The sequence below is a fragment of the Helicoverpa zea genome, chromosome 22 (assembly GCF_022581195.2).
Source record: "Helicoverpa zea isolate HzStark_Cry1AcR chromosome 22, ilHelZeax1.1, whole genome shotgun sequence".
NCBI classification, from domain to species: Eukaryota; Metazoa; Arthropoda; class Insecta; order Lepidoptera; family Noctuidae; genus Helicoverpa; species Helicoverpa zea.
In genome coordinates, this window is record NC_061473.1 from 5573431 (window position 1) to 5589772 (window position 16342).

Below are 16342 nucleotides of genomic sequence, written 5' to 3' on the forward strand. Positions count from 1 at the left end.
TACTCCAAAGGGGACTTTCTCTACATTTGTCTGAAGATTTTATTTATTTAATTTCCTGAAGGAGACCACAGTCTTAGCTAGCTAGATGAGCTCTGTTTTTGTTAAACTGTCTGTTTGTTGTTGGTTAAAATTTTAAAATGATCCCCCCCCGTTGTTTTCTTAACCTGGAGTACCCACCTCATCGTTCTTGCGGAACCAGTTGACGTGGAAGATCTTGGGCATCTGTCTGCCTTGCTGCGGCATGGACAGCCAGTGCTTGATGTACTCGCCGAAGTTGTAGCCGAAGAACGGACGCATCGCGAACGGGTCGTGCATCACTACTTTGCCCTGGAGAAATAATAGAGGTTAATCAGGTGCTTTTATAAGGGAAAAGTAGGTCTTTATGCCGTTTATTTTTGAATATAGGTTTTACAAGCTGTTTTTAGAGTCAGTAATGGGTGTTCAAAGCTTCGTTCGATTGACTTGTGAAACATAGACTTTACTTTTTTATTTGTATCTACTACTCACTACGCTCAATACTCAATCCATTGTTAGCAATCTATATGATATACATATACCGTAGGCATATTACTACTCAGTAGTGACATAGCTATTACCTTTAACGTACCTAGTTCAAGAGTCAAGTCAACTTATTATAGATGGACATTAGTCAATTTTATAAGGACAAATTGACTGGTGAATCCGCTTCAAATCAGTATTGAAGTCAACGAAAGCACTCTTAAATCACAGTATAATATCACAAGAGATAACTTACAGCATGTTCAGCGGCAGCAGTAGCTTCAGATCTCATGGTGGCTCCCATGAACACCCCATGCTGCCAGTCGCGGGACTCCACGACTAATGGCACTCCGGCAGGCCTGCGCCCTCCCAGGAGGATGGCGGAGATGGGCACACCTTCAGAGCTTTCCCATTCAGGGTCGATGATGGGGCACTGTTCCGCTGGAGTGCAGAATCTGGGGGAAAAATTGGGGGTTAAAATTGAGGTTTTAAAGTGTTTTTGTGGGTTTAGGTTCTCTTTTGCTGGTCGTACCTATAAGTCTTTTAAAATGTCACCTTATAAGTTGATTGAATCCACTTAGAAGAATTGAATTCTCATTGTAGATAGTTAAAATTCGAGTAATTAAAATGTTTATCGATTAAATAATGATCTCTAGCTCAATGTTAATGGAACGTTTTGTTGATTCAACAATTATGTAATTTTACAAATATTAAACAATTATGTAGTTCAAACTTTAGATCCGAAAAATCATACAATTGATAATTCCATAATTTTATATCCTGGCAACACAACAAAATGTGACCATAAAGCTGAAAACTTATTATCAAAATTTCAAAAAGTTCAAGGCACAAAAGCTACTCAGCCTACCTAGAGTTAGGGTGTGCAGCGGGGGTCTTCTTGCTAGCATCCCAAGGCTGTCCCTTCCAGTCAGTGAGGGTCTCAGGCGCATTGCCCATACCCTCCCACCAGACGCCGCCGTCACTGGTCTCGCCGACATTCGTGAATACCGTGTTTTGGAATACTGTTGACATCGCTATGGGGTTCGTGGCTTCTGAGGTTCCTGTGAAAAGATATTAAGGCTTTAGGATAGGTAGTTTGTGTTAAATCATTTTGTAGTTTATTATGTCATGTAAACAATAAGCTATTCTATATTTCATTTTTTTAGCTCATTTTGCTCATGTAATGAATGAATGCAAATAACGCCTAATTTTGCAGTACAGAAAATAAAAAGAGCCCGTGCTTAGCGGTCAAGTTTAAATATTGTGATAGGAAAAGTATCTACAGTCGGCATACTATGTTTAATGCATTACTGAATTGCACAAATTCGGAATAGCAATACTCCAAAAGTACAGAAGGCATACTATGTTTAAAGAAATTACTGAACTAATCAAATTAAGAATTTAAAGCAATACTCTTTATATGTTTGATTATTTACCTGGAGCAACACCAAAGAACCCATTCTCCGGATTGATAGCCCTCAAGACCCCGTTCTTATCGAACTTCATCCACGCTATATCGTCGCCCACACACTCGACCTTGTACCCCGGTAGCGTGGGCGTCATCATGGCGAGGTTGGTCTTGCCGCAGGCTGAGGGGAACGCGGCGGCGATGTAGCGCTTCCTGCCTTTGGGGTCTGTTACTCCTACGATCTGGAATTTGGAAGATTAGGTTCGATTGAATGATTTTTGATGTCATTTTTTTTTGTAGTACAGCATTGGTGCTAAATGGAATGTATGAGGAATTTGAATAAATCAGAGGTCAAGGATTTTTCTTGTAATGTACTTAATACTATCTTCTTTTGTAAGTATGTGTTTTGTTTGTATTATCATCAAAAGACCACTGAGTTATAGCCATGAAATTATGTAGTCAGGTGAAGGTAGATTGAAATTTGCTTTTAAGACATATTGCTATTAGATTTTTGATAGGCAACACTATACGATAGTTACGTAGTAGGTAATTGTTGTTAATCTATTTAATGTGTTGATTGCCATTTAAACTTACCAGCATATGCTCAGCCAGCCATCCCTCGCGGCGCGCGATGACAGATCCCAATCTCAGAGCGAAACACTTCTTGCCCAACAAACTGTTGCCTCCATAACCACTGCCTATAGACAAATAAATAAAAGAAACATTAAGACTACAATGTAATATTTTTGTAGATATTTTATGTATTTTGAGTCTGTATACACGACTTGAAGAGTTTTTGTTTTACACTACCTGGTGGCGCTACTATCCATACATTACGTATTTTGTTTCATAGAATTTCTTGTATATATTTTTTCTACTTTACTGTATAAATTAATTACATGTCAACCTTTGTAGGTGGATATTGGGTACAAGACGGATAGTAGCTTTATGCAATTTTTAACTAAGTAGGTAGGTAGGTACTGAACACTGCAATGCTAATATTATTCTTTAACTTCCAAAAAAACAAATGAACCCTATTCTTCCATTCCATATTCAAACCAGCAGAATACATACCATAGCTAACGATCTCATTATCAGCGGGTTTATGCAGAATGATGGTGCGCGGCGGATCGCAGGGCCAGCCCGCAATACCGCCGGTGCCGACCGCGTGTAAGCATCGGACGAACTGCTCATCTTGACGAAGAGCTTCCAACACTTTGGCTCCTGGAGACAAGGATATGAGGTCATATTAAAGTACTGGTCAATGAGTAATGGTCGGGTAGCAAAGGCAGCTGGGTTGAGGAGATGAGATAGGTAGTCGCTCCATCTCCATGTAAAACACTGGGGCACGATTCTCCTAATTTTACTTAAGCGTCATACGATTCACGTTCGACTCGATTCGACTGAGATCCGATCCCGACTCGATTACGATTGAAGCGTATGTGGCATTCCGCTATTTTTCCTTTGAAATAAACGTTTTTATCCTTTTCTGTCATTCAATAATGAATCATTTTGTCTGCAAATGATTTACGATTGCAAAATGATTGTACAGCAAACTACCGTATAGACCAAAATTACCAAAATAGCAGACCAATCAAATGTCAATCGAATACGATTGGTCTTTTATTAGTAGCAGAATGCCCGATATGGTTAAAACTGCGATTCGATTTCTATTCGATTTTGACATTATTAACTTAGGAGAATCGGGCCCCTGGTACTCAGTTGCATGCGGTTAGACTGGAAGCAGAGGAAAATGGTGTTGGGCAGACTAGGCAGATGATGATGTAATATCTTTTTGGGGTAAAATCAACTAGTGCTTGTGTGTAAGTTTGTATTAAGAACAGATTAATATAAGTAAATTAGAGTGTTACAATTTCAATATTAGGCTACCATAGTAAGCGACATATTAATTCTAATAGGACCGCCTACTTGTGTAATCTATTTACTTTGTACAAATAAAATATTTATCTACACATTACACTACACGTGAGGTTTGAACCTCATTATAAATGCTTGACATTGCTACAAACAACCCCTATCACTATTTAAATCTTTCGCGCCCTTTAACCCGGTCTCTGATTGGTTCGCTAAAGTTCGCGCCAACCGCGCACCTACGTCACGGCGTGTCGCTACCTACGCAACACGTAGGTGTTGTAATGAGAACCCCTCATATTTACATCGTCATAAAAATAGTATCAAACCAAATCTTAGAAAAACAACAAGACTCCACAATATTGAACAAATATTAAAAAATAAATAACAGAAAAAATAATTCGGTAAAATTTAGCATAGCTTCAAAAAATTTTTGAATTTCGAATTGGCGCCAATTTCGAGTGCATACGTAGAGGTAGATGTCGTTGCAGCTATGTAGTCTGGGGATGCGTCCGGCCGCCGCACGGCAGTCGCGGTGACGGACCCCGGCGACATGGAGCCATCTACCTCCGTTAGCAACGGCGACGCCGACAAGGCTCTTAACATAGAACTGCTCATTTCTGAGATCAAGCAGCGCCCGGCCCTCTACAGCAATGCTCAAGCCGAGTATCTCGAGAGAATGTCCAAGCAGAAGGAGTGGACCGAAGTCTGTCAAGCATTATTCAAGGACTGGAACAAGTTCAGCCCGCGCAAGAAACGAGACAAAGGTAACATTTTTAAAATTATTTTGTTGCCAGTATTAAAAAAGAAGACCGTTTAATTCCAAATTCGATGTATTTAGAAGTATTAATTAGTATGTGATAGTGAGAATTTTTGTGTGTTATTAAAAATCGATTGAGCCCCGGCTGGAGCTATATTTAGATGGAGGGGTGCGGGGGCGCAAGGGAGCTGAGGTTCCGGGTTCGATTCCCGGGCGACAAGTCATTGCTTGTACCTACTGAATGTGCCGAATGGTGATATGTGTAATATTAAGGATTATTTAAATAGACATAGATTTAGGCGTCTGCCTTCTGTGGGCGTGCCCACCTCTTACATCTGAAACGGGACCCCTCCCCTCTCTTCCCATGGTAAACTCAAACCTAATGCACAGATGTTTTTAAATTTCAGTGCGCGAAGTTCAAACCAAGTGGCTGAAGTTGAAGAACTCTTTCTTGAAGAGCTATGGAGGTGTTCGCAAGATGTCTCCATTGGCCAAGAAGAAGAAGCACACCCATTTCAACAGCATGTCGTTCCTGATCCCTTCTACTTCGACACAGGAGGACAACAATGTGGATAATAATAATGAGGATGAGGAGAGTCAGGAAGCCCCTCCGTTGTCAACTGCTGAGAGGATGGTGGCTGAGTTCTCGCAAATGCACGAGGTGAAGCCGACGCCATACATTGTGCCGGTGCCGCAGATTCAGCAGCCGGCACACACACCGATAGACGAGCATCTGAACTTCGCTCTCATGTTGATCCCGTCTCTTCGCCAACTGACTGCGGACCAGAAGTTCATCGCCTGGACCAGCATTATTGAAATTATTCAGAAAGCTGGAGAGCTGGGTAAAAATATCAGCGTGTTGCAAGATCAGCTTCGGTACCCAACTGCTGGACCGAGTGGCGAGCAGGGACAGGTGCCTATGGTCCAATTGCCCCCAGCACCGGGCACTTTAGAGCCAGAGGAACCAGAGGAACCCGCATTCCCAGCTAGCCACGGTAGACCCACTAATCCTCAAGGCGAAATCATGTATCCAGAAACTGATCAGGAAGACCTAGATGAGGCCTAATTTGAGGTATACCGAATTATTTAAGCTGAGCGAAATACACGCCGCTCAAACTTAGCCCTCTATTTTATGTATTCTTACCGAACCTCTATTTCTCTTTGATGCAACATTAGGTTGTCATAAATTTTCGAAAGGTGTACCTGGGCTAATTTTGAGTGCCAAAATTTCCGCGTCCAGATATGGACGGTGAAGTCTTTTGCTAAAAAGGCTATTTTGTAAAATGTAATTTTTTGTTATGTAGGTATGTGTGCAGGGTTAACTATTAAAACAATTTTAATCATCATCCGCCTAGCCGTTACCAAACGAAGTTGGGTATCGGCGCGTAGTGCGAGGATCTGTCTAAAGACCACCCGTAGACAGACGCAACAAGACCAGCTTACTTAGACCCCTAAATGTTAACTAATTACTATTTCAAAAGATGTTTTATTTTTTTGATCTCTAAACGATATAAGATAAAAGCTATGTGAATCCGTGCTGTCCATTTGTCACTTCCTCAGACCTAAGGCCGTATACAGGAAGAAAGCTGGAAGAATGTAAGCGCTTATAAGTTTCCAGCTTTTGTCGGCGCCGGTCAGCGCTTATCGGCGCGTGTTCATATATTTTTCCTGCGCGGGTTACCAGCGCTGTCAAGCGCCGATAAACGCTTATAAGTTTCCAGCTTCTTCCAGCTTTCTTTCTGCATAGGGCCTAATTTACTGAGCAGGTGGTGGTATCGAGCTTAGACAGAAGCGGAAAAATTTAGGTTTAAACATGTTTATTAAATGTCTTGATGTCAAAAAGCGTTTTTTTTTAAGTTACCTATTCACTTTGGTTGCTGACTGCACTTGCACGAGCTAGCAAAAAAATTGCAGCCTAATATTGATACTCCCAATGGTCAATTGATTGGCAAAAGTATAAGCATTTTTTTCAATAGTGAAATACTGCTATTGGGAGAGATCAGAATTGACCTGCAATATGCGCCAAAGCGACTTCTAACCAGCGAACGCTCAATAAACGAATATACTTATTAATAGAAAAACCTGTAGGGGTTGCTAGGGGATACTTCCATCTCCTTACATTGACCCGACGGGAAGCCAGTCTAGTCTACTACCAATATAACTTGACCCACGAGTGTCTAAGCAGTAGCCAGAGTTGATATGACTCGAGAGGCTCTCTGATACCTGGTCGTTGCCAGACAACACCGGACAAAAATATGCTGTGTTTATACACAAATATAATTTCGTCTGGTTTTTTGTGAGGATTATTTTTTAATGGTATTGATTTGGCTGCCCGTCTGGTGCTCGTGAGTGCACTAATAAGTTTTAATTTTTTATTTGAAGTCTAGCTTTTTTCTGAATTCAATTTCTCAGTGGCCGTCTTAAATCTGGATGGCAAAAGTTTTTTTTTTTAATAAACAGCATTTACTAAGGGTGGATGCACCACCATGTAACTGACAATAACCAGACGTCAAATTACCGTCAATTGGTCAAGTCGGCAGTTTTTGGTTTGGTTATTGTTGCAAACAGCCCCAAAATTTTTTTTCGTGCAAGCATTGTGCTTCAGCCTTTTTTGGAATTTTTGAGGGAATTCAGGTGAGATGTCATGCTGTTAATATTGAAGTACTTACCCATTCTGGTCATAACACGCATGGAGTATACGACGTAGGGTGAGTCGGTGATCTCCACTCCGATCTTAGACAATGGGGATCCGACGGGACCCATGGAGAATGGGATCACGTACATTGTACGGCCTGTGAACAAAAAAGAAATGTAAATTAACGTATTCGGTACTGAATGGTAAAGTATTTGTATTTTTTGGAGAAATAGCGAGCTTAAGTTATTTAGTTTTGTAGCAAATACACGAAACAACATTATCGTTAAAAGTCATCATATACGTCCTTAATGGGAAAATAATTACCTAAGTCATAAATTAATCCGAATTTTTGATCAACATTCTTAAATACTAGGTACGTAGGTATATTCTTTTCAAGCATATTGGACATGTCACTCAAATAAAAATCTGTCTAGACTTTTCCCAAATATGTTAGGGTCGGCTTCCAATACTTATTGCAAATTAATTTCTCCCCTCGGCTGTCAAAACAAACGAGTGCCCAAAGCTCTTTGATGTATTAAAACAAATTGCAATGTAACAAATATAGGTACTCCACAGATATAGTAACTGCACCTGTACCTATAGCTAATTACATCCAGCCGGGCCCAGTCCGCTGTATTGATTTTAAGGGGAGTCTGCGTTTACAGACACATGATATGCAGACAGATTGATATACACATTTATATTATTATGCACCTACTCTATCAATGTATGGGAAACTCTGATATCCACCCTTTCATTACTCAATACGCGGTACAAAGATTTTGGGAAACCGATTCATCGCTCATTGTGTAAAACGGAAAACGTACTCTTTTGTTTCTTTGTTCTAAAGTTCAGTTTATAAACATTGTTTGGGAAACTTTGCTAAGGAGGTTTGAGAATGTTTTCACGAAGCTTAACAAAAAAATCTTCCGCGTTAGATTGTTCAATAGTTATGTCATCTTGCATATTAGGCGCGCAGTAAAGGTCACCTTTGTTTGCAATCAATATCAGGAAATAGTTTATGCATGATTACTTTTTTTTTGCATTTTAATAAACAAGTTAGTGACGTGTTGCTTGCAAATCAATTTTGCAGTCTCATAATTTAAGAACAACTTTGCCGTAAGTAGGTACCCTAATTCGAAAGCTATGTTTCCCGGTAACTAGATCACAAAGGCCTTTCTAGAACTCCTAAAGGATTGTACAATGGCAGTGCATCTATTACTTGGTTGATACGTGTCTGTAGCACTTGTACTGTCTTTACGACTCGTAGAAGATTTTACGGCAATGCATTTTTAGATGTACCTCCATAAATAAAAAAAATAAAAAATAATTCACGGAATTCGAAGACTTACCTCTCATACATCCAGGGAACCTCTCGGTGATAGCCTTATCATAATCACTGGGAGCGATGTAGTTGCCCAGAGCGGACTTCTGACCAGCACGAGCGATGGGCACCACGTCTCTCTCCTTGTCAGAGCAGATGAAGGTGCGGGACTCCACGCGGGCTACGTCAGCTGGGTCGGTGCGGGCCAGCCAGCTAGAGAGGAGGTCATAGGTTAGAATTTGAATGTGGATGAAAAATTGGGTGGTGGTGTGTTGGGCGCCAAATTCTCCAAAGGTGGTATTGCTTTATTTATTTCTATTGTACTTCCAAGAAAGAATATATAAAACAATCTTAAAACTAGGACATAATAATCTGGTAAGTAATAATAAAGTAATTAAAGGAATACACAGGAATTATTGGGTGGCCCAATATTTAGCATACATATTCATATGTGTGTATGTGTATGAATTTGACTATCGTAACAGTTCTAAAGATTTTGATGACGGAATATTTTGGCTATTTGATGGTTCAGAAATAGGATTGATTAAACCAATATAAAAGTAGTTGCTAAACTTCTCTTTAACCATACAACTCTAAAAGACACACAGTCTTTTAAAGTTTTTAAGAGCACTTACCAGTTGTCATATTTAGGCAAGCGCTTAAGCATTCCCTGTTGCTGCATGATATGCAACAAGGCAGCGGCTTCAGCCTCGGAGCCGTCACAGACGTGCACATGTTCCGGCTGACAGAGAGCAGCACTGCGCTCCACGAAGGCTCGGACCTGGTGAGATGGTGGTTCATTAGGTTCTATGTGGCCAGTAATTTTGGGTGTCGTTGATTTTTAAACGTAGAATATCTTTAGGCTCAATGTGGACTATAGCATAGATTTTTTAGTGAATATAGTCTATTCCTCTATTGTTTACTAACATAATATAATAGAAGTCATTGTAAGAACCATAGATTACTCAATAGTTACTACGTAAGAACAGGGGCCCGATTCTCCTAAGTTAATAATGACAAAATCGAATAGAAATCGAATCGCAATATGATCGCAATAGCAGTTTTAACCATATCGGGCATTCTGCTACTAATAAAAGACCAATCGTATTCGATTGACATTTGATTGGTGTGCGATTGGTCTGCTATTTTGGTGATTTTGGTCTATACGGTAGTTTGCTGTACAATCATTTTGCAATCGTAAATCATTTGCAGACAAAATGATTCATTATTGAATGACAGAAAAGGATAAAAACGTTTATTTCAGAGAAAAAATAGCGGAATGCCACATACGCTTCAATCGTAATCGAGTCGGGATTGGATCTCAGTCGAACCGAGTCGAACGTGAATCGTATGACGCTTAAGTAAAATTAGGAGAATCGGGGCCCAGACAACTGCCTTGAATATTATTTGTTACGTCTAGACTGCTCGTCCATACAATCAGTACCTACTTATGGTTCGTCTTTAATAAACAATTTACAACTTATCGATCCCTTACATGGTTACAGAGACATGCAATACTTAATGACTCTTACATTTTTAAACTCCCTTAAGTCAAAAATAGACAGCAGTCTGCAGTTATCGATTTACTTAAGTACTATAGAGTTTAGAGGCAATTTTTCTCTGCATTATCGAGACTGTTGTAGTTATTTTTATTTAAGGACAAATCGTTGTCTTTATTGTAATGCTCATTTCCTTGTTATTGTTTATGGAGATTATCTATTTTGCAAATCCTTCTGCATTTCTTCCGGAAAAATGAATCTATTATTATGTAACCATGAAATCAAGCCCGTACAGTAGATAAGTACAAGACCCTTATTGTGCTGGTCTAATTATTATAGATAAGTAGTTGCACCTGATATATGGAGACACTATTTCAAGAACTGGGGCACATATTCAGACTCTATGCTGCTACAGTGAAATCCAACCTCTTAAGTTCTAAAGTTCTTACCTTGGGAGTCAAAGCAGCGAGTTGGGGGCTAGGAGCGCTTGCACCCCGGAGAGCGGTCTGATGGGCCGCGCGCCCACAGGCCAGAGCCACTTGGGCATACCTGTAGACAAAAGAAAAGTCATGTTAGATGATATAAAACACAGAACCGAACAATATTTTAGAAGAATCAATTTTCTAAGGAAAAGTTTTGGCTGAAACCATGATTTCAGTCGGTCTGATGCCAACTAAATTCTGATCGTTGTAATGTGGGTTCTGCATCTCCATACTGATTTATGAACTCACACAAACTAGTTACCAACTAAAAGTTTGCAGAGTGCATCATAAGTCTGCTTTTATCCAGTTTAATTTCAGTTCATACCAATTTTACTGAGACGTCAAAATATTTGATCACGTACCCGACCCCCAAAAAGGGTTATTAACAAATCTTCTTTAATTAATTCGTTCTAATAAATAAAATTGGGATGTCGAAACTATTGATATGAAGTAATTAACGCTATCTATTGCGTTTTGACCAGTGTTCAGGGTAACGCGTGGAACTTTGAACCGGTCACAAAATGTCGGTCAATTAAAGTAAAGGTTAGCCGTTATCTTATACGCGCACTTTGTACGGATTTCGGAATAGTTATAAGCGTTAGATAAATAGATTAATGTATCTATGTAAGTAATTAATCTTGCACAATTTGTTTAAATCCGATTTGGTGATTATCTGTTTGATTATAGGATGTCATTTGTTTTTGTATTTAAATAAAAACAAAAGCGGTTGAGAAATAAGTAGGTAACTCAGATGATAATATAGTATTAGTTATTACTAACACTAGTTTGTAAGCTTGTAATTTTACTAACAAAATATGGATGTAATCTTAATATGAATCTGAAATAAAGGATTTGATTAATATTATTATAGTACCGCTCTTAATTTTACAAGTAGAAAGATTTTTGTGAAAGTTAACCGCACACGAGGAGAGGTACCATCGATATTTCGGAGCAATGTGATGTCCATAGGAGGTAGTAAGTAACCTATACTTTTTCTCTTTCACTCTAGGTCTCAAACGCTATAGAATTTGGTACAGTTACATGGCCTAATATATTTACAATTACATTCTAACTACAAAAAACGCTATGAATGATTTTTTGCGATACCCGATCCACTAACGACTTAAGGCTCAAGTTCACCGACAGCTTAAACGTCAGCTTGTCTTAGAACCACCGTTTCGTCATCTCAACTGCCTAGCCTTGCTTAACCTTATGATCAAAGTCAAAGTCAATAACGTTTATTGAAACTAGCCTAGATTTTAGCACTTTTTCACGTCAAAATCACAAAAGGACAGCACCCCCAAAACGCTCCCCTTTTGCCACTTTCTAGTGTTATGGCTGGAAAGAAGAAGCGGTGAAGAACAAACTTCCCAGCAACGATGGATCGACAGATCCACGCTGCTTTGATTTAGCCATGAACTCTATATACTGTTTACTATGAACATGCATGTTTAACTTTCAAAGAAAACGATTGTTTTAAGAAAAACGGACGTTTATGTTGTGAGTGAATTTGGGCCTAAGTATTGGCTACGTGATTCCATAATATTGTATGTAGGAATTAGCAACTCATTGATAGACAAAAAATGTAGGCAATAATTTCAGTCTGCCTTGTAGGTAATTTGACTCAATTGAAAACAATAACGTTTGGCTGTAACATGATTTGTTTGAGGAACCGCATGACGTAGGCGCAAAACTGTAAATTAACGAATGGAAGAACTATTGGAAAAATACCTGACTGAGATTTATGAATTGGTAAGTAATCTAAAGGTAGAAATGGTATCATTTTTTATAACAAATTGCTTAAACCTGATAATTTTGTCCTTAGTCTAGGCAATAATGAAAATGCTAACAGCCAAATCAAAACAATTACTTGAATGAATTTTGTTTTAAGTGTATGAGTTGCCTTTGTCCAGGATTTTATTAATTTAGGCTGATTTCTTGATATTATATTATAAGTTTGGAATTATTTGTTTTTTCATAGTGGAAAGAACCCACAATTAGATGCTTTTATTATTATTAGGAATAGATTAATGAGAAACAAAATTTTGAATAGTTGGAATAGATTAATGAGAAATGAAATATTGAAGAACAATTTGGAATAAACTATTCCAAAGAAAACATTTAGAGAACAGAATAAATATTTCAAGAACATGGAATGGAAAAGTTTATGAATGGAGAAGACTATAAAAATAAACTTACTGGTTGGTCTTCCTCACGTAATCTTCAGGGACAGTGTTGAGATGCAACATTTTTAATAATTAAGTAATTTAAAGTAACTATACAATTAAAACAAAACTTAACAAACAATTAATACTTGCAATTGAAAAATTGAAAAATAAACTTAAAATACCAGAGTTATATTTGGTCAAAATTACTGAAGCTGAACAGAATTATAAGCCACCTATAATACGCTATAGTGTTTAATTTGTAACCCATTTAATACTATGCGTGATAGAACTCTGGTAACGGAGTGGGTATAAAGTTGCGCGCGCGCACTATATAGTGGAGGAGTGTTTGCACGGCGCGCTCTCATTGGTCGAGAGCGCGGGTGTGTCGCCGGTGACGTGCGCAACGAAACAACTTGTTATTTTACATTTTATCGATATGTTTTGCATGTAATGATAATGTTACTCGTTTAATAACAATATATCGATTTAGATGCATCGGTTCACTGATAAATTTATTTATTTTTGTAATTTTTAATTATGATTTGACAGTTCTAAATGACATCATTCAGGAATGTGTAAAAAATAAGCATAACTCTTCGTGTTTTACATTAAGGATTGTCAATGGGCAATTTTATGGTGTATTTAAAATTCGTAGGACAATAGCCTTGCTTTTACATGTCATGTATTTTAATCGTCAATTCCAAAAACAATCTCTTAGTAAGCAAGATAGGTGCCTTATTGCATCATCTAATTATGTGTTAGCTAGTATAAACTGCTGTTTCATTTCACATAAGTAAATATAGCTTAGTCAAATCATCGCAGCTTGCTGCCTAGACTTTTGATTGATAATGCCTGAAATAAATAAATGTCAAAATCATTCCAAGACACACCCATAACTGACTTCTTTAGCGAAGTTTTTTAATAAGTATATTTTTTACGCTTTTTTTCTGATTATAGGAATATAATAACATTATTCTAATACATTAAAGTCGATATTGCGCTTATGTTTATTAATGTCAGTTAAAACTACTAGGCTATCTATCTATATAAATAAAAATGAATTATTGTTCATTAGTCTGATTAAAACTCGAGAACGGCTTTGCCGATTGAGCTGATTTTGGTTTTAAAATGTTTGTAGAGGTCCAGGGAAGGTTTGAACGATACAAAGTTCGCGGGATCAGCTAGTTTTGAATAAAAATTGCTCTTTACACAATTTGATTACTATTTTGGGGTCTTTTTAAAGTTAAAATTCAAATAAATAAATAATTATGAAGTCCAGTTTTATGTTTATATCTATGTTTATACATAAAAGCATGCAACTTAGGATAAACTGTGTGTTTGTAAGTAAAGGCAGCTATTTCGTCAGCATATATCAAAGCTCAAGGTGAGTTTCGTCATTGGACACGATCGGTTCGGTGAGGTATGCACCGGCTTTATCACTTCTACGTTTCAAAACCTTTGTTTATGGTACCTGCCGCCCTTTTTTTAGTTTATACGGTTGTTTATTTATAACACTAACGCTGAAGTGTGGTATATTTTGTTTGAAAAATCATTTTATTACTTACTATTAATTTTAGGCTTTCGCAAAACAGATTTAGGTAATTTTTGAATTGGTAATTACGATAAAATTATATTGATAGAATAAAAAAGTCTTCTCTTTTTTTGAAATTGGTTAAAATTATGCCTTTTTTCTAATCACATAGGTAAGATATTAAATAAATAGTATAAATACTAGGTACCTATTTCTACACGAGCTCGCAAAAACACCAAATTTTAATTTGCTCAATAAGTCTCGTTAGTAGTTTTTACGACGCGAATCAAATTGTCGTCAATGAAAGATGAAAGACGTGGGTATGCTATACATGATACCTATCTATATTGTGTAGGTACCTCATGTATGCGTATGTACGTGGACAGAATCAGACGTTTATTCTGACTAACCTTGGCCTTAACTTGACCAATTGATGCGACTCGCACTTGACTACGCAATACTTTTACAAGGAAAACATTTTGGCCTCTTTCTATTAGGAGAATAATAACAACCATTCACACTAGCGGTTTTTTCACACCGGCAGTTGTCAGTTTGTTTTGCTGTCCTGTCACTTGAATACGCTTAATACCGAATAGACTTGAATACCGGCACCAGCTGGCCGGTTGTCGTTAAGAAAAACTGAGCGGAAAATCCGCCTGTGTGAAAGCGCTGTAAAACAAAGTATTTCATTCCTGTCTTTACAGAAATAGGTAAGTAACTAGATAACAGTCGATTTTTTTTATATCGATAAGGGAGTATCGAAGCTTAATTAGGTTAAATAATTCCCATATCCCATATTCCCGTACGACCGTATCGCAAAACTCAATTTTCGACACTCTCGAGGGAATCAAAAATCATAGGGTCTCTTTGACCTAAAATTAACAACGTCGTTGACCTCCAAAAAATATTGATAAAAAGCCATTTTCCATATAAAAAAAACTGACTTCAAAAATCAATAAAAAGGAAAACAATATTTACATATTATACTTATATATATTATACTCTTTGTCACATGACTAAAAATCGGTGGCCAAATAAACATTAGGTACTTAGCAACGTCGAGAGCCTTCCACTTTTTTTTCAATGTTTTTTATTAGTCCAAATGAATCCTATGTAATTTGTCTATGATTCCCGCGAATTGACATCATCTATCAATTCCCGTTTGACGTCAAGAATTAGACGTGTAGATAGATATTCTAGTAACTTGATTTGTTTATGAAAAACATGGATAGTAGGTATTATTGCAGTGTCATATCGCATCGGCAATAATATTTGGTCATTCAGTATTAAACGGCTGTTTTGTTTGCAAAACGGTTCCGTGTCAGCCATTTTTTTTGTATAAAAGTTAACGAATGCAATAAAAGTTATCGCTAAAATTAAGCATAAAATCGCAAAGGTACAAAATATGTTAGACTATTTCATATGTATAAATACGCATTCGTGAATATCTATAGATTATGAAGAAGAAACGTTTTCAAATATAGAATTCAGTTTTAAACTATTTTGCATTCTAAAATATTTCATTAGGTGCAACAGATTTACAAGAGTAGGTACATAACGCGGTGTCCTGCGTGAGCGACGAACGCGACGCGACGCGACGCAACACGACGCGACGTAATGCGACGCGATGCTATACGCGACAGATGTCCTACGTGATTTTGGTCATTACTTCTCAAATCATGGAGAAGTTGTGTTACAATTTTGCTTGAAAGTTCATATTTAAAGTACAGACAGCAACAATCTTCCAACTTGTTTGTACTAATAAACGATTTCTTTAATATTTATGTTTTTTTTGTCCCACAACAATCAACGCTTCTGAATAGTTCGCGGTGTCGCGTCTGGTCGCCCTCAAAACAAGTACGCGTTACGTCGCGTCTCGCCGCAGACTGTCACATAGGCCGCATGTAGGGAATTCCTTTGAGTTGATCGCGTTCGTCGCGTTCGCAGCGTCGCGTCGCGTCGCGTTCGTCGCTCACGCAGGACACCGCGTAATAGATTTAAGAAATAATCATTAAAATAATGAAGTAGGAAGTTATTAACGGAGGTAGGTAAGTAGGTACTTTATTGTGATGTTTTGATTGATTTATAATAGATCTAAATATGACCTAATTAATTAGTCGATAATGTTTTGTTTGTACGAAGTGTTTGAAATAAAATTGAAAATA

The 16342-nt window shown here is 37.8% G+C and overlaps 2 protein-coding genes across 3 annotated transcripts in view; one reads left to right on the forward strand and one right to left on the reverse strand.

The window, feature by feature from the left end:
* LOC124641650 (phosphoenolpyruvate carboxykinase [GTP]-like) overlaps nucleotides 1-16342 on the reverse strand; it is a 40686-nt gene that overhangs the window by 755 nt on the left and 23589 nt on the right. The window contains exons 1-11 of one of the 2 annotated variants that reach the window (XM_047179818.1): nucleotides 12678-12956; nucleotides 10446-10545; nucleotides 9133-9278; nucleotides 8526-8710; nucleotides 7208-7330; nucleotides 2981-3130; nucleotides 2501-2604; nucleotides 1935-2148; nucleotides 1367-1559; nucleotides 755-953; nucleotides 178-327 (exon numbers count right to left, since the gene is read on the reverse strand). In XM_047179818.1, the coding sequence (XP_047035774.1) occupies nucleotides 178-327; nucleotides 755-953; nucleotides 1367-1559; nucleotides 1935-2148; nucleotides 2501-2604; nucleotides 2981-3130; nucleotides 7208-7330; nucleotides 8526-8710; nucleotides 9133-9278; nucleotides 10446-10545; nucleotides 12678-12727 (1614 nt within the window). In that variant the 5' untranslated portion in view covers nucleotides 12728-12956. Of the gene's footprint in view, nucleotides 1-177; nucleotides 328-754; nucleotides 954-1366; nucleotides 1560-1934; nucleotides 2149-2500; nucleotides 2605-2980; nucleotides 3131-7207; nucleotides 7331-8525; nucleotides 8711-9132; nucleotides 9279-10445; nucleotides 10546-12677; nucleotides 12957-16342 lie in introns of those variants that run through there. The other variant, XM_047179819.1, reaches the window with a different exon arrangement.
* LOC124641656 lies at nucleotides 3618-6345 on the forward strand. Its single transcript, XM_047179826.1, has 2 exons — nucleotides 3618-4545; nucleotides 4946-6345. The coding sequence occupies exons 1-2, from the start codon at nucleotides 4332-4334 to the stop codon at nucleotides 5602-5604; spliced, it is 873 nt and encodes a 290-aa protein (XP_047035782.1). The 5' UTR covers nucleotides 3618-4331; the 3' UTR covers nucleotides 5605-6345.

Excerpts from the sequence above, each read along its gene's own strand:
- LOC124641656 (XM_047179826.1), top strand. The coding sequence starts at position 4,332 with ATGGAGCCATCTACCTCCGTTAGCAACGGCGACGCCGACAAGGCTCTT. Across the intron at positions 4,546-4,945 it reads GCGCAAGAAACGAGACAAAG|TGCGCGAAGTTCAAACCAAG; the intron begins GTAACATTTTTA and ends TTTAAATTTCAG.